At 59.0% G+C, this 15,209-nt stretch overlaps 6 protein-coding genes across 6 annotated transcripts; 1 reads left to right on the top strand and 5 right to left on the bottom strand.

Annotated features, from left to right (window-relative positions):
- Window positions 1-313: 313 nt before the first annotated feature.
- On the bottom strand, window positions 314-3,549 carry SCHCODRAFT_02069356 (uncharacterized protein). Its single transcript, XM_003027990.2, has 6 exons — window positions 3,206-3,549; window positions 3,032-3,104; window positions 2,840-2,924; window positions 2,378-2,546; window positions 2,069-2,159; window positions 314-1,867 (listed from the first exon to the last, which is right to left on the bottom strand). Exons 1-6 carry the CDS (start codon window positions 3,275-3,277, stop codon window positions 450-452), a joined length of 1,908 nt encoding a protein of 635 aa, XP_003028036.1. The 5' UTR covers window positions 3,278-3,549; the 3' UTR covers window positions 314-449.
- Window positions 3,550-4,848: 1,299 nt separating this feature from the next.
- SCHCODRAFT_02638615 (uncharacterized protein) lies at window positions 4,849-7,471 on the top strand. The gene is made up of 4 exons (XM_003028272.2): window positions 4,849-5,501; window positions 5,647-5,884; window positions 6,481-6,666; window positions 6,863-7,471. Exons 1-4 carry the CDS (start codon window positions 4,977-4,979, stop codon window positions 7,177-7,179), a joined length of 1,266 nt encoding a protein of 421 aa, XP_003028318.1. The 5' UTR covers window positions 4,849-4,976; the 3' UTR covers window positions 7,180-7,471.
- An 846-nt stretch (window positions 7,472-8,317) lies between these two features.
- SCHCODRAFT_02692314 (uncharacterized protein) lies at window positions 8,318-9,098 on the bottom strand (the record flags this gene model as incomplete). The annotated part of the gene is made up of 2 exons (XM_003027989.2): window positions 8,608-9,098; window positions 8,318-8,545 (listed from the first exon to the last, which is right to left on the bottom strand). The coding sequence occupies exons 1-2, from the start codon at window positions 8,917-8,919 to the stop codon at window positions 8,318-8,320; spliced, it is 540 nt and encodes a 179-aa protein (XP_003028035.1). The 5' UTR covers window positions 8,920-9,098.
- An 836-nt stretch (window positions 9,099-9,934) lies between these two features.
- On the bottom strand, window positions 9,935-11,118 carry SCHCODRAFT_02638612 (uncharacterized protein). The gene is made up of 3 exons (XM_003027988.3): window positions 10,482-11,118; window positions 10,180-10,407; window positions 9,935-10,127 (listed from the first exon to the last, which is right to left on the bottom strand). The coding sequence occupies exons 1-3, from the start codon at window positions 10,791-10,793 to the stop codon at window positions 10,122-10,124; spliced, it is 546 nt and encodes a 181-aa protein (XP_003028034.1). The 5' UTR covers window positions 10,794-11,118; the 3' UTR covers window positions 9,935-10,121.
- Window positions 10,885-12,860, bottom strand: SCHCODRAFT_02638611 (tRNA pseudouridine synthase). Its single transcript, XM_050346034.1, has 3 exons — window positions 12,789-12,860; window positions 11,044-12,700; window positions 10,885-10,987 (listed from the first exon to the last, which is right to left on the bottom strand). Exon 2 carries the CDS (start codon window positions 12,679-12,681, stop codon window positions 11,098-11,100), a length of 1,584 nt encoding a protein of 527 aa, XP_050198160.1. The 5' UTR covers window positions 12,682-12,700; window positions 12,789-12,860; the 3' UTR covers window positions 10,885-10,987; window positions 11,044-11,097.
- Window positions 12,861-13,224: 364 nt separating this feature from the next.
- SCHCODRAFT_02705003 (uncharacterized protein) lies at window positions 13,225-14,983 on the bottom strand (the record flags this gene model as incomplete). Its single annotated transcript, XM_050346996.1, has 4 exons — window positions 13,225-14,162; window positions 14,209-14,733; window positions 14,782-14,886; window positions 14,947-14,983. 4 exons carry the CDS (start codon window positions 14,981-14,983, stop codon window positions 13,225-13,227), a joined length of 1,605 nt encoding a protein of 534 aa, XP_050198159.1.
- Between the last annotated feature and the right edge of the window lie 226 nt (window positions 14,984-15,209).

Raw genomic sequence — 15,209 nt, 5'->3', positions numbered from 1 at the left:
GTGAGGATGGATGCATATTGCACAATGGTGGGAAATCGGCCCTGAACTCGACTCGGTCACGTGTAAAGTTGAACTTCGCCATAGAAGAGACATAGCCAAAGGCTTCCTCCTTGAGCGTTCACAAAGACCCTATCAAAACATAGAATCGGACAAAAAGATCCACGGAGAAGGTTCATAGGTGCACTGAGCATGAAAAGGTCGCGAAGCGTCCGTCTACGAGATAGATAAGTGGCCTGCGTTAGGCGTAGTGATAAGTAAAACAGGGTCAACAAATAAAAGCAGCTAGAGGACAATAAATCGGTCATGTCGTACAGAACATGCTCGAGAAGATAAAGGTACGAGTACTGTACAGTATTCTATAGGGGTGGCCTCAGTATCTGATGTTTGGCGAGCAAGGAACATTTACTTGGTCTTGAGGAATGAAAAGAAGCTGCCTCACCACGGGACGCTCAATGCTTCGTCGATGCCAGCGGCTGCGTCTCGTCCTTCGACCCCGACAGCATCCCGCGCAGACGCGCGAACGACGACTTGCGCGACACGCGACCCGGCGTCGGAGGTGCGCTGCCGGAAAGGTCGAAGCTGATGACGCGCTTGCGCGCAGGTGCTGCACCGTCGGGAGTCGTTCCTTCAGGAGACGAGAAAGCCCCGGGCATCGTCACGGACTCGCGCGAAGCACCCTGGCTAGACGAGGAAAAGGCACCCTGCCCCGCCACCGCCTGCCTCTGCGCCTCCCGTCCCTGCGCGGCCAACAGCTGCTCCCGCAACGCCGCCTCCTCTTCAAAGCTCACCCGCCGACTGGGCGCCTGCCCGGGCGCAGGGCCCTCGGAGTAGGACACCTGCCGCGACGGCGCGGGCTTCATCGTCGCGTGCTCGGAGGCGGAGGTCGCGCGGGAGTCCTGACTCGCGCCGTACGCGGTACCCTCAGAGTGACCCAGGCCCGAGTTCGAGTTGGAATGCCCGAGGCGTGAGCCAGAGCGGTTTAGTCCTGAGCCAGAGCGGTTTAACCCCGAGCTCGAGTGGTTCGCCGGGTAGCCAGAGGACGCGTTGCCCGTGTAGCTGCTGTCCGAGTTGCTGGAGTGGGCCGGTGCGGGCGAGTAGGGGTCGAAGTACTCCTCGGAGCCGGGCGGGGTCAGCCCGGGCGGTGTGGGGCGGGCGTCGGGGGTGGGAAACGCGATGTCAGATGCGGGCTCATCCCGAGCGACGAGCTGATTATCCTCCGCGAGCAGCGACATGCGGTTCTCCCGGCCGTAAGAGTCGCGATTGCTGGGACCATACGAGTCGCCGCCCGAGTGAACGAACGCCTCCCGGTTTGTCGGCCCATACGACTCCCCGCGCGCGTGGCCATATGAGTGCCGGCTGTACGGGTTGGGCACGAAGGGCTCGTCAACTGGGCGCACGCCGTTGCCGTCCCTCGCCATGTCGACATCGTCCCTGTTCATCAGGATCGACCCCCTCTGCCTCCCCTGCTCATCGACCACGACAGAGTTACGAAGGATCGACTGCCGATAGGTGTTCTGCGGGCTCGGAGCGTGGCGAGACGTGCGGTTCGACGCGCGCCGGTCCCCGCTCATTGACATGCGGGGATCACCGCCCATGGACATGCGAGGGTCGCCGCCCATGGACATGCGAGGGTCGCTGGCACTCGATGCGCGCTGGTGGCCGCCGTAGCTCGACATCCGCCTGTCCCCACCCATAGACATGCGCCTGTCGCCACCCCCGCCCATCCCAGCCGACGCATATGACATCCTCGACCCGCGCGTGCTCGCGTAGGACATGGGGCGCAGCATCGCCTTCTCCTCCTCCTCGGCAGCCTCCGCGAACGCGTTCGAGAGGTGGCGGTAGTAGTACCAAACGAAGGTGAGGGCGACTGGGTGGGTAGGGTTAGTTCAGTATGGGAGGGGTAGGGACAGCGTGTCAGGAGGAGGCGCAGTGTACTGAGGAGGGAGAGGATATCGGGAAGGGACGGTATATCGAGCAGAGCCGGTATATCGAGAGGGGATGGGATATCGAGGAGGGATGGTATATCGAGAAGAGATGGTATATCGGAGCACCCGGACTGATCACTCACCGCTCTGCACAATCCAGCTCAGCACATACGCCGCCGCCACATACGCCCGCAGCGCTTTCTCGCTCCGCCTGCAGGCCGCCGTGCCGCCCTCCTGGAGGTTCATTAGCATCTTGCCCCAGTGAACATCATGCTCTAGAAAACGTGATATCCACGAGCCAGCCAAGCCAGCGCACAACAAAATGACACCCTCACACCAAATGACACCCGCACAACAGAATGACACCCGCAAAACAAAACACCACCCAAACACCCAGACACCACCCTCACACCAAAACACCACCCGCACACCAAACCACCACCCCCACCCACCTCGAAATCCCACCCAATGCACGCGTCCAAAAAGTTATCCCGCGTCTTATGATTGAACGCCTTCCCCAGCGCGTAGCACCCGACGGGGAGCGAGACGAGCGCGAGCGCGAACGCGGCGAAGAAGGCGTACTGGATGTGTGTGCGGTGCGAGGTGCGCAGGGTGTAGGGGCTGGGAGGGGGGGTAAGTTAGTGCGTGCTTTGTCGTGTGAGTTTTGGTCGTGTGCTTTTCAAGTGAGTTCTGATCGTGTGCTTTTCGTTTGGTTTTTGATCGTGTGCTTTCCGTTCGAGTTTGGGGCGGCGATGTGGTGGAGAAGGACGGGAGGGTGCTGGGGAAGGGGGAAGGGAAGAGGGAGGAGAGAAAGGGAGGGAGGAAAGGGGGAAGAGAGGAAGGAAGGAAGGAAGGAAAGGGAAAAGGAGAAGGGAGCTTGGAGGAAAGCGTATAGTGAGGCATAAGCGACTCACCCGGGCGCATTCGCGAGGAACATGAACGTGAACATGAGCGCCTGCACGTAGAAGTAGCCGGGCTCGGAGCGCATGAAATGGCGGTCTGGGGCGTGGCTCAGTTAGTAGATGTCGCATCAATCATCCGAACGTGGGAGGTATCATCCGAGCTTGGATGGTGGTATCGGGAAGCCGAAGAACAACAGAACTCACCACCAGTAGCAATCATCGCCCATCCAGTCGCCGCTGCCGCGAGGCTGACGATGATAGTGCTGACGGTGGACCACTGGGGGAGAAGTCAGCCATACGTTCGCAGTCGCAGCAGGGAGCTGTGAGATGAGTGCCGGACTGCAATTGATCGGAGGGAATGGAATAACAACCACTCACGATTGCATACTTCCGCAACCTCTGCGGATTCGACAAGAAGGTCTCGGGCGCGTACTTTGCTTTGAGACCCATCGTGGAGGGTTAGGTGGGGTGGGATGGATGGAGGATGGGAAGGAAGGAGGATGGGAAGTCGTGGCCGAGGGTGTGACGGAGGGTGGTCGTGGCTGTCGTGCGAAGGTACAACAGGTACACAAACAAGGTCGGCAGACCAGATGCGGATACAAGGCAAGCCTAGTATCAGGAGGGGTGCAGCCGTCGAAGAGCCGAGGGTACAGTCGAGGGACAAGTTGGAGGAAACAGGCGAGAGCAAGAACCGGACGACGACGAGGGACACCGACAGCGGACGAGGTCACGAACAGCCGAAACGACAGTGGCGGCCCAAGGGCTCACAAGGAGTGGTGATGCTTTTCGAGCGGTTTTGTACGCCTTCACGTCGCCAGGGCTGCTGCGAGTACGTCAAGGAGGATAAGGGGATGGTGATGTATCAGGTGTACGCGCTGTTGGGATCGCGTCAGGGGTGTCCAAAACACCGCGAGGATCTCCTCAAAACGCACCGGAGATCCCGTCAGATTGCGCGGGAAGAAGGCGCCACGGCGCGCGAAAGAAGGTGTCAGGGAGAGGGGACAAGAGCACGGGGCGAGGGAGGCTGCGTTCGTACGGAAAACGGACTCCACCTATATGAGGGGTTGGCAGCCAACCTCGCCCGCGGGCGGTGTCCGTGCTCGGTATCCTTGACCGTCGTGCTCGGTATCGCTGCCTTCGTTCTCGGTATTGTCGTCGGGACCGCACGTCGCCCAGTCTATGGACCGCACGTCGTCTAGACTCCATGCATCGTATGTCCTGTAGTCTCTAAACACCGCACCTCTGTCTCCTTGTCGGGCCCTGGACAGTCGGCGGGTAGGATAAGGATAGCTCGAATAGTGCGCGAGAGAGTTAGATAGATGCGTAGGAGAACTATTGGAGTGCAAGCACAGCACAGATAGCTGATAGTATAGAGTGTTAGAGCGCAGGTCTCCCGTCAATCGATTGTACCAGGAGACCATACCAAGCGGGTGTGCTCAGCGCTCAGAGCGCCGCGGTCCAGGACGAGAGCGCTCGATCCAGGTCGCCCACCGAGGCAGTGCCCGAACGCAGCATGTCGACAGTCCGGAAGGCCTTATATGAGTTTGGGTGACCTGCAGGCGCTCGTCCATCACCAAAATAGGCGGCGTCTATCAAATAATAGGCGACAGCGCTCCAAAAGGACCCTTCATCCGAATCCAGTCCAGGACCAACTATTTTTCCCAGTTCAGCCGTGTACTTGGAAATTGCTGTGCTTCAGAAACTTCAGACGAGATGCTGTGAGTCCTGCCTTCGCCTCCTTCGTACCCGGCTGGACGTCGTTCGCCTAGGCTCGTGTTGTTGAGACAGTGGACTGGGCCACATTCCGAGTGTGCCAATTCCCGAATCCATTCCGAGCGCCCTCCCCGACACGATAGGCGTCCGCCAATTCCGGGAGCGGGCAGCGCGCGCTCATCGCGGACGCGAACCAAGGAGCGTGCGGGGTTCGCCGAAGCGGTACAGGGCGTTCTCTCCCGCCTCACGATTATCTAAGCCCACGCGCGCGTCACGGTCACCTGACATCGTGACGTTACGCGTTTGTTGCCGCCGCACGCTTTCCGTCCCGACCCCCGATCGTTCGCCACAGGAGGCGTTTTCTGCTGGAGGCGCGCCAAGGTTTCCGAGCTAAGCAGCCAGCGCGAGGACCACTCAGCCAAGCTCGCTCAGCAGAATGCCAGGTCCGAACAACTCCAAGAAGAAGAAGCAGCAAAAGAAGAAAGCGGCGAAGGCTAAGCGCGCGGCGCAAGCAGCCCATGATGATTCCGCACCGCCAACCGGGGAGCAGACACCGGAGTTTACGAAGCCTCCATCATTGACGAGAATCCAAGGACCACCATCAAAGGCTCGAGCACAATCTCGTCCTCCTTCATCACTGCAACGACATACTTCTCATTCAAATCCGCCTCAGCAACCTCCAAGCTCATCCCATCCTCCACATCATGCACCGCGACGATCCTCACCACTTGCTCCGGATTTTTTCTTCCCTTCACAACAACATGCCCCACCCTCCCCCCTCCCCGCCGAACCCTTCATCTATGACCCCGGCAACGGCCCGCGCGTCCGCGACGCGCGCGCCTTCGTCGACTCACGCTTCTTCGCACACGCGCCCGCGTACGAGGACCCGCTCTGCGCCGAGTTCGCGCAGGAGGAGGTGCTGGAGATGCTGATGACGGTGCTGCCGGACGAGTTGGCGTTGGTGAGTGGGTGCTTTGGAGTGGATTGTCCGGGGAGTGTACGGTGCACATTGGGAGTAGAGGTGCACAGTGCACGGAGCCAGGACCTCTGTCCCTCGGCGGGGGCTGTGTGATCGCAAAGAGCTTGGCTTACACCCCCTCTCCCAGATCCTCTGGTATAACAAGAGCCGCCTGACGAGCCGCATCTGCCCTTCCTGCCGCCGGCTATACAACCTCGGGCAGGCGCTCCCGGACCTCATTGAGGACGGAGACGAGGACGACGGCGATGGCGGGCACTCGAGCAGCGGCGACGAGGGCCTGAAGTACGGAGGCACGAATCGAAATATTCATCCGCACGCCCCTCCAAATCCCCTCCTCGAGCGTGAGCAGATGATTAGCGGATTATGTGAGTTCGCGTTCTTGTCTCTGTGCGTCCCTCCCCAACCTTCCCATCCACCGTTCCTTCATCCCCCCTCCTCGAAATACCTGAAGCGGTGCATATATGCCCATCCAACACTTACCCACATCCTCCACCCTCTGGCTCCCTACCTCTCCTTGCCCCCTGGACCGGCGCATGTATGTGCATCACCGCGCACCCAACAACCATTCACGCGTTTCCGTCCCTCTCACTCATCCGACCTCCCCTTCATGTCGCCTCTACCAAAAGTAGCGCATATATGCGTCCCACAGCGCCACTAGAGTCACGCCCCATCCCCCTCATCCTCTCAGCCTTCCTTCCCCGGTCCTTCTTCTCCCCCATGCAGACTAAGCATGCATATGTGCGTCCAAATCGACGTTTATATCCCGTATATGCGCCCTTCTCCCTCGCCGCCCCCAACCCACTCCACCGTTCCCTCTCCCCTCCCCTCCTCCTCCCCCTCCCCTCTTCCTCCCCTCCCCTCTTCCTCCTCCCTCACTCCCCTCTCTCCCGTCTGTCTTTTCGACACACAAAAGCTAACCCATACTCATACCCCTAACCCATACTCATACCCCCCTCCCTAGGCTCCCCCGTCTGCTTCATCCTCGCCGCGTTCGACTACCCGGGCGCGATCAAGTCCGCATGGGGCGCGATGGCGGAGGAGATGGACGACCGGGCGTGGGAGATGTTGAATAGGCCGGTGTCGGGGAATGGATTAACTCTTCTGAGCGGCACTGGAGACAGTGGAGGCGAGGGGCACGAGAGTGAAGGTACGTTCAGTTCGCGCTTACAAGCGGGTGTTATAACGCGCCTCCGCTTCCTGACTGGTGTCGAAGTCGTTGGGAGGGGGAGTGATTATCAGAGGGGCCTTAGCGGATTGTCGACGCGCCTCCGCGTCCCGAATGGTGTTATGTCATCGGCAGGGGGAGGAGGATGGTTAGAGATAGAGCTGACCTCCACCCTCAGAAGACGCCCTCAAATCCGCGCTCGGAATGCTCGTGCGCATGACGCGGCTGCACGACCTGGGGCTCGCGCAGTTGTTGTGTATGCCGGAGGAGGCGGGAGGGGAGGGAGGAGAGGACGAGCCCGTGCATGGAGAAGAGGACGAGCTTGTGCGGGGAGACGAGGACGAGCCTGTGCAGGGAGAAGAGGGCGAGCCCGTGCAGGGAGAAGAGGACGAGCCCGTGCAGGGAGACGAGGACGAGCCCGTGCAAGGTCCGATAGCGGGAAGGGAGAAGGGGGAGGAAGAGCCTTTGCAGGTAACAGAAGTGGTGAGGGCATGATGGGCCGATGCAGCGTGATGGAGACGGTGTAGCATGATGGGCCGGGGACGATGTAGCGTGATGGGACGATGTAGCATGATGGGGTACGATGTAGCATGATGGGGACGATGTAGCGTGAGGAAGGCCATCTAGGACGCTGCTTTATTCGAGGAGGCGGATGTACCACTGATTTATCTGGCTTTCCGATATCCTGGCTTTCCGATGTCCAACGCTGGTGACTCTCAGCTCATGCGCGGTCCATAGCGCCCTGCATCGGGGCCGAGGGAGGGCGTAGATGGTGGTCTCGTCCTGCATCGATATCCCTCGCACCCGACTCGTCGGCACATCCTCTCGGTCTCCTCTCGGTCGCCTCCGGTGAACGTGAAGCTGAGTCCGCCAGAGTGCAACCTCAAGTCGGACAGGAAATACGATCAATGCGCTCGCTCAGATCGTAGAGGTATGCTTATGAGGCCAGGAGCTCATTGGCATTGATGGGATGTTCTTGATTCGTGTACTTTGTGAGTGCGTATTTGTAGGTGCTGAGCGCTGAGGTTGTGATTGCTCATGTGGCCTCCTCTCCTCCCCTCCCCTATACCCGGAACAGCCTGTGTAAACTGTACAGCGCGCAGAGATGGTTCATTTGCGCGTAGACACTCTTTGCGCGTTCATATTCGCGGTAAGTTCTCATTGTATGTGCGGCTACACAGTCTACGCCAGACTTGCAGTACTTCCTGCTTGAGGGACTCGCGCACCAGAAGTTTGCGGTACGTCACCTCTATCAGCGATGCCCCATTGCACAAATGACATAAGTTCGTATAGGCAAACTTACGGCCGTTCCTCGCGGACGCGATCGCGTTGACATTTGAAGATTGGGCGTTCGAATGATGTTTGAGCGGAAGTGAGGGTATGTGCTGGGGGTGGCACGGACATGCGAAAGTTTCTCGTGCACGACGTCCAGAAATTGCAGGTTAATTCCGTGAGCAATGCAAAGGTCACTACATAATACTACATACCTCCTGTCGCGGATGGCGCTGGATTATGGTGGCCTCACGACAGTGCGTGAGTTCAGGAAGGATATCGAGATGGAAACACGTCGAACTCTATATTATGACTGGCACACTACAATAACTTGAGGAAAAGGATGTCGTCGCTTGGTCGATCAAGCGATAAAGTCGATGAGCAACGGCTGCATCTTGCCTTCCTTGATGGAGGCGTCACGAGTGGTTCTGGCCGCCACCTTCAAAGAGGGAAGCAGCGAAGCCTCCGTCGCGATGGGCTTATTGGCCCACCCCTTCAACATAAGGGTGTACTGGATAACTTCCATCACCCATGTCCTGCAGTTCCAGCCCTGGGACTTGATCTGCGGCATATGGTTGCTCTGAATAAGCTGCGGGAGGATAAGTTAGCTACGGCGCCACACGAATACAGCGGAAGAAAGGCCGGACGCACAGTGTTGAGCTTCTCGACGTCCTTGCCCTTGATGCTGCCGATGATGACGCCGCCGAGGCACCTCGCAGAAGCGTTGAGCTCGACCTGAGTGCGGTGGTCGAGCTCCCAGACGACCCGCGGCCCGTCAGGGTTCACGCGGTTGACGGCCTGCCACAGCGCGCCCACGACGATGCCAGACTTATTCGAGGCCACGGCGACGATCGCCCAGTGTAGATTTTCCTCGGTGCCCACGCCGAAAGTTTCGCGCTTGTACTGGACGACGGCGAGGGGGAGGTCGGACTTGCTGCCAAAGAGCTTCGAGAGGGAGTCCATCGGTGGTGATTTGGTGGCGAAGGTGGTGGTGCTGGCTGGTGTAGCGGGCTGTAGCTGGGCAGAGCGGTGGAGATTACAGGGACGGTCATCGAACAGGTTCTTATACCTGCAGAGCTAGCTGCTAGCCGAGCCTGTCGTCCTGCAAAAAAACCTGAGAGACCACCCGAGTGCTGTTTGTCGCGCAAGCCCGACGAGCAAACCTTGCCTCAACATTCCATCCCGACGCGCATACGTCGGCTAGGTGGGCTGCAGCAGCAAACAGTGCTGGTATATCGTTCATCAATAGTGATTTGTTCGCGCTTGAATGGCAGGAAATCAGCATATTTACATGCCAAACGACGGGCATGAAAGGCTGCCTCGTTTGCTCTGTACAGTGTACGTATCAGAAAGTTTGTTAGGTGTCGCCATGCGCGGGGCAAACAAGGATGAAAGAACGCACCTATCGTACCGCTTGGAAACGGAAAAACCGGATAATATCCCCCTTCGTCGTCGCGACCACGGACCGTGTCAGAGCTTTGTCCATGGCTCGGAGCAACGCACGTCTTTCCTCGCTCCATTCCTCAAGTAATCGACCATCTTTACAGAGACCGGAGCCATTGAAGGGCGACGCGAAGCCAGCTTGACAAGTCCGCACAGTGATTGTTGTGCGCGCCTATGAGTGGCAGGTCTGCCAAGGAAAGCACGACTTTTGCGATTTGGACAGATGCAGACACGTGGGGCCATTCACATAGATTTTGCAAAGAATATCGGACGTTACGCAAGGCGTATGTTTCTCGACAGGAGAACGTTGGAAGGGGGGCTTGAGGGCAGGCATGGCGGTATGTCGATTTAGCGTCGCATCCTTGGCGCCAGAGAACATGAACCCGAAGAAGGAAGGCCAGTAGCAGTATCGATCTTTCAAAGAGTTCGTGCATGATGATCGGGGAGGTTTGTCCATTGCTCGTCTTCGAGGGATGATGACAGTCCTGAGTGAGTGGCGAACGGCCGTTTCCGGCCGCGCACGTCAATTCGACAAGCCAGTTTGAATTTGTCCGAGTTCAAACCCCGCGAGCGCGCTTGTGGGCACCTTCCTTGCGACTTGCCAAGGCTCGATCCACATTCTACACACACTCCCTAGCTACGCTTTCAGAACCAGAACCGTTAAATGAATCGCAGTGACGCATAGCACAATTCGATGATTCGCCCATAAGCCACTTCAGAGCTTAAGCCTTGCATATCGACATTAGCGACAAGGCACTCGCACTGCAGCAATGGACTCACCGGAACTTGGAATGGTGCCACGCGCGGCGCTGCCAGCATGTTCTCCTCGCGCGCTGTCACTGTCGCGGGCGCCGCGACCTTGAGCGACGGAAGCAGCGACTGCTGCGTTACAATGGCAGCGTCCGCCCAACCATTGGGAACAAGGATGTCCTTGACGACCTCCAGGACCCAATCCCTGCAGTTCCATCCATCGAATTTGGGCCTGGGTTGAGCAGTGGCGTGGATGAGCTGCAAGCAGTCGAATGAGTTCCCTGCGTCCACCGCAACCTAACGAATCCGATGAACAAGCAGCCACAGCTCACCTTGTTCAGCTTCTTCACGTCCTGGCCCTTCAACTGGCCGATATACACGCCACCCAGACACTTGGCATCCTGATTGAGGCGCACGTCCGGCGAATAGTGTAGCTCCCATACGACCGGGTTGGGACGTCCGTCGCTATAGTGGCGGTCGATGGCCTGCCAAGATGCATAGCCTTTGACTTCGTTGTCGTTGGTGTGGACGGCGACGATCGCCCAGTGCAGCTCCTCCTCATTCCCGATGCCGAAGTCGGCGCGTTCGTATTGCATGACGGCGAGCGAGAACGTCGAGAAAATCTTGCTCAAGGGGATGCTCATGATGGTTTGTCGTGAGTGACGCCCTCAAGGTGCGGACGATAGGGCAGTCAGGCCCGCAGGAGTCACGCGAGGCGCTATGTCGCCTCCATTGTTCTGGACAAGGTGTTCCGGCAATCGCCGACTGGGCCTGCTCATTGTTCGTGTTCACTGGTCACGTCACATAGGCGCGCCATTTTGTCTATACATGCTGGCTACTGTAGTGTAGACCCCGTCAGCGGGATGGGAATCGTGAGGAGCGCCTCAGACGCACTGCTGCTCTCTCGTGTGCCGAGCTGCACCAGGCAGGCTTGTCCCTGGATCGCGTCTACTCCTCCGCATCCTCGGGCGCATGATCTGGGATTTTCAGCCCCTTCTGCCTTGCCTTCTCCCGCCACCGCGCGTTCTGCACCTCGAAATGCTCGAGGCGGTTGCGCTGCAAGACCGGCACGTACTTGGCGGACATCATCTTGCGGTGCGTGCCGCCTCCGAGGGGGATGAAGACGTTGCGAGGAGCAGAGAGGGCTGCGTCCTCCACAATGACCGCTGGCGCGGCAGCTTCATCGCCAGATGTCGTCGTCGGTGCGCTGTGCTCTAACGGAATGACGGCGCGTAGTTGCGGCCCCGGCAGCACGCGGCTAAGCACCGTCTGATTCGGCTCTGGCCCATGGTTTAACAGCCTCCCCGCATCGACAAAGTGCTGCCACAGCGTCGTCTGGATGAGCGAGCGTTCCGCAGTCGAGTCCAGCGCGCGGTACACCATCGAGTGCGAGTCGCGCGTCTCGGGCTGCCAGTTGACCGCGCCCTCGGGATAGCCGCAGTCCCAGAGCGTCAGCGGCAGCGCGTCTGCCATCATGTACTCGGGGCGGCACTCGACGACGGGCAACGGCTCTGCAGGTGGCGGACCTGTCGTCGGCTCCACGCCCGGGGCAACGTTCATGAGCGCCGGGAGCAGCGTCGGGGGCTCGAGTCGCGCGCCAATGGACAGCAGCACGCCCATGATGTTGCGTACCATATGGTAGAGGAACGATGAGCCCTTCAGGTCGAAGACGTGCATGCCGCCAGGATTGCTCGCGTCGACGGGCGAGATGCTCGCGTGCAGAATATCGCGGCGGAACTGGTCGAGCTGCTTCGTCGGGTCGATCTTGCAGAGGTTGCGGAAGTCGTGCGTGCCGGGGAGGTACGCGCACGCGGCGCGCATGGCAGCGACATCGAGTCCGACGGGGGAGAAGAAGTACTTGTAGTGCCTCCAGGTGCACGAGTAGCGCGAGGAGAAAGAGGGGTCGACAGGAGACCAGGCGAGGATTTTGATGGTGTCGGGGAGGTGGCGGTTGATCATGTATATGAAGGGGTGCTCCTCTGTGGGGGTGGCCTTTGCGGGTGGGTGTGCGAGGGTACCGATATCTTCGGTGTCAAGGCCGGGGAGGAAGTCATCGTCTGAAGAGTCGGTGCATGAGGACTGAGGTGTAGGTTCTGGTGGCGCGGGCTCGATCGGTGTGGGGACAGTCGGCGTGAGCTCCTCCTGCGAGAGCGCGCTGCGTACCCAAAGCGAGATGACCTGGCCCGCTGCGCTGACCCCTCGGTCTGTCCTCCCACATCGCTCCCAGCCGCAACCCTCCAGCCCGCCCTTCGGATCGACGAGGCGCGCGCGCACGAGCGCGCCGAACAGCTTCCCCTCCACGGTTGGCAGCGGCGTCCGGTCCTTCTGGATAGCTAGACCTCCAAAATCCCACCCTCCATAGCAGAACTTGAGCGCAATCTTTCGCCGGGGCGCGTTCGCCCAATCGATTGACTCGTCCTGCGCGCGGCCTTTGCCCTTGGCCGACGGTTTGCTGCTGCCGTGGCTCTCGAGCTGGACGAGGCGGCTTATGAGCTCCTCCTTCGTCCAAGTGTCGTAGTCCGCTTCAGACATGCGTTTGTGTACGAAACGTCTGTGGGGGAATACAGTGAGGGGAAGGGGACTTCGTCGAAAGATCGAAGACAGGCCATGGCCAAGCATGCAGCTGGGCGCCTACTAACCAGTTGGGAGATTGATATTGCCAAAGGGACAGGTGGATAGTGTCCACCACAGATGTAGCTTCCCAAACAGAGTAACTGGCAGCGCGCGCAACGCAGTGGGAAGACACAACATATTTTAGCGCCCGACCGTGATCGCCACGATCTGTGACACGTGCCAAGTTCAACTTGCAACCTCTTCAGCTAGTCAAATCCCTCTGCCCGGAACACCGAAGCTATTGTTGATGCTAACACAAGCAGTTGGAAGACGTAAAATAAAGCTTTTTCCTACCGTTTAATAGGCACATACTTGACTTAGGGTATCTCCAGCTAAATCAAGACGTCTGAACTTCAGGTCATAGATAAGGCCTACGACATTCATGTCGAGCAAGTTCGTACACGCAGCGATAACCCACTAGCACTACTCACGCCGCGACGGCGTTGGAACGAAAAGCCCAACCTACCAGCAGCGCTCCGCACCATAGGAGTGTTTCCCATCCTGCAACGGCCACGCCTTCGCAATCCGCTCTCTCTCCTCCGGGGAAGACGCACTGTCGAGCGCAGCCTGAAGCGCAGCGCCGGCCGCTTCCTTGGCCTCCTCGTACTTCTCCGCCCTCACGAGACCCTCCGCTTCCGGCTTCATGTCGAACCGAGCCAGAAAGTCGCGGTAATGCGCCATCGCCTGGGGGAACTGCTCGATCGCCTCGTCGATTTCTTGCTCGTCTGCATCAGGGAGGGCGAAGGGGAAGGGCTTCAAGGGCTTGTCGTCGTCGTCGATGCCGACGAGCGGGCCCCACAGATCGCGCACAAGCCGGAGGCTGCGGCGAATATGAGGCAAGCTGCGCGCGCCCCGGGCGATGGTGCCCGTGGGAAGTGTGGCTAGGCGCAGGAAGCTTGCGCTCCCGTCTTCTTCGTAGAGGTCCTTGGCGAGGCGCTCGTCGGCCATTTCCATGAACGCCCGGTGCATGTAAGCGCGCCATGCGTGGCGGAGATAGCGAGCTGCACGGTCGTTCTCCTCGGGTGATCGATCCTCGTGCCCCTGAGTGACAACGGGAGCACGGCCTGGAACGTACAGAACAAGGTCCGTGTCTTCCTCGTAGCTGTAAGCCGCGGGAACTTGGTACTGCTGGTAGTACGGCGCAACGACCGCGCCCTGCCAGTCGATGATGCCATTTACAGACGGCGTTTCCACGTCCTCTTCGATGATGATGTTGCCCGCATGGAGATCCGGGTGCCAAAGGCTGACGGTAGTTCGCGGTGGTGCAATGAAGGGAAGGAGCTGCATGTACTTCGAGACAAGGTCACTGTAGGCGCCGTCGGGATCCGCCTCAAGACCAGCGCCAATGGCCGCACGTGCGCACTCGCCCAGAGCAACCATGTACTCGCGGTTATCAAGCCCTGAGTGAGGTTAGCTGCGTTATCCGGTTTGTAGCAAACCACGCACAGGGTCCCCTGTCGATGTCCAAACGGGACCGCCCGGCGCGATAGAATTCATGCTCGACGGTAGGGCCCACACAGAAGCGCTCGGAGTTTACTGAACGGTGCTCCCTGGCAGTATGCAGAGGCAGATCACGACGCAGGTGTTCGGGCACATCATCCTTGTAGTAGAGACTCCCAATCTGGGAAAAGGCTCGCACCGTCAGTTTGGCCTCAACCGCCACGATCGTGGGCAAGATGAGAACGTAGGGATCGTCCTGCACAGGCAGATCCGTCTTGTCGAACTCGGATAGAGGCAGCCCGCGTATCTTCTCGTACATGATGTACTCTGTGCCCAGTGGCGAAGACTCGGCATGAGACGACCACGACACTACGCGTGGGACAGGAGCATCGAGCTCAGTTCGGAGGTAGTCCAGTGTCGCAACCTCGCTCGCCGTGCATAGATGCTTCGGCCCAGTGACCGGGAAGGGTATCTTGACGATGTACTCGACATCATTGTCGAACTTGAGGCCAATTACGCGATTCAGCGTACCTATTAGGGTATCAGTTCCGAGTTGGAGATGCTCTGGCGTCAACGCACCATCGTACACCTTCTCTACAGAGGTGCATCGCTTAGCATTGGCCGCGCGCACGGCTAAGTCGAGGAGAGCCTCAATGTCGAACCGCACGTGACGAGCTGCAAGTTCTGTTGCAGAGGTTAGTCGGGCATCGGTTTCACGGGCGCTACTGGATAGTAGATACGTACGCTCTTCGTTGTTGTACAGCCACTTGTACTTCGTCATGGAGAACAGGGATTCTTCGTCTGCAGTTACGCGGCTGTTTGCCCGCTAGCGCACCTGCTCTGGCTTGTCGCAGGCTTACCGTATGTTACGGTGTGCATCGCTGCGATGTGTGGCTTGCATTGCAGTAGACTAGTTGAGAAAGCAGGTCTGAAAGAGCGAGCTATACTCAGAGGAGGACTTGAACGCGAGGAACGGGAGAGAACCGCGAACATCGGCCGTGATGAAC

Source organism: Schizophyllum commune (genome assembly GCF_000143185.2).
Source record: "Schizophyllum commune H4-8 unplaced genomic scaffold SCHCOscaffold_11, whole genome shotgun sequence".
In the NCBI taxonomy this organism is placed as follows: domain Eukaryota; kingdom Fungi; phylum Basidiomycota; class Agaricomycetes; order Agaricales; family Schizophyllaceae; genus Schizophyllum; species Schizophyllum commune.
The sequence above is the reverse complement of the archived record's forward strand: the minus strand, read 5'-3'. Positions and strand labels throughout refer to the sequence as shown.

Excerpts from the sequence above, each read along its gene's own strand:
- SCHCODRAFT_02638611 (XM_050346034.1), bottom strand. The coding sequence starts at position 12,681 with ATGTCTGAAGCGGACTACGACACTTGGACGAAGGAGGAGCTCATAAGC.
- SCHCODRAFT_02638615 (XM_003028272.2), top strand. The coding sequence starts at position 4,977 with ATGCCAGGTCCGAACAACTCCAAGAAGAAGAAGCAGCAAAAGAAGAAA. Across the intron at positions 5,885-6,480 it reads GCAGATGATTAGCGGATTAT|GCTCCCCCGTCTGCTTCATC; the intron begins GTGAGTTCGCGT and ends CCCCCTCCCTAG. Across the intron at positions 6,667-6,862 it reads CGAGGGGCACGAGAGTGAAG|AAGACGCCCTCAAATCCGCG; the intron begins GTACGTTCAGTT and ends CTCCACCCTCAG.
- SCHCODRAFT_02069356 (XM_003027990.2), bottom strand. The coding sequence starts at position 3,277 with ATGGGTCTCAAAGCAAAGTACGCGCCCGAGACCTTCTTGTCGAATCCG. Across the intron at positions 2,925-3,031 it reads GGCGATGATTGCTACTGGTG|ACCGCCATTTCATGCGCTCC; the intron begins GTGAGTTCTGTT and ends GCCACGCCCCAG. Across the intron at positions 2,547-2,839 it reads TTCCTCGCGAATGCGCCCGG|CCCCTACACCCTGCGCACCT; the intron begins GTGAGTCGCTTA and ends CCCCCCTCCCAG.
- SCHCODRAFT_02638612 (XM_003027988.3), bottom strand. The coding sequence starts at position 10,793 with ATGAGCATCCCCTTGAGCAAGATTTTCTCGACGTTCTCGCTCGCCGTC. Across the intron at positions 10,408-10,481 it reads ACGTGAAGAAGCTGAACAAG|CTCATCCACGCCACTGCTCA; the intron begins GTGAGCTGTGGC and ends GACTGCTTGCAG.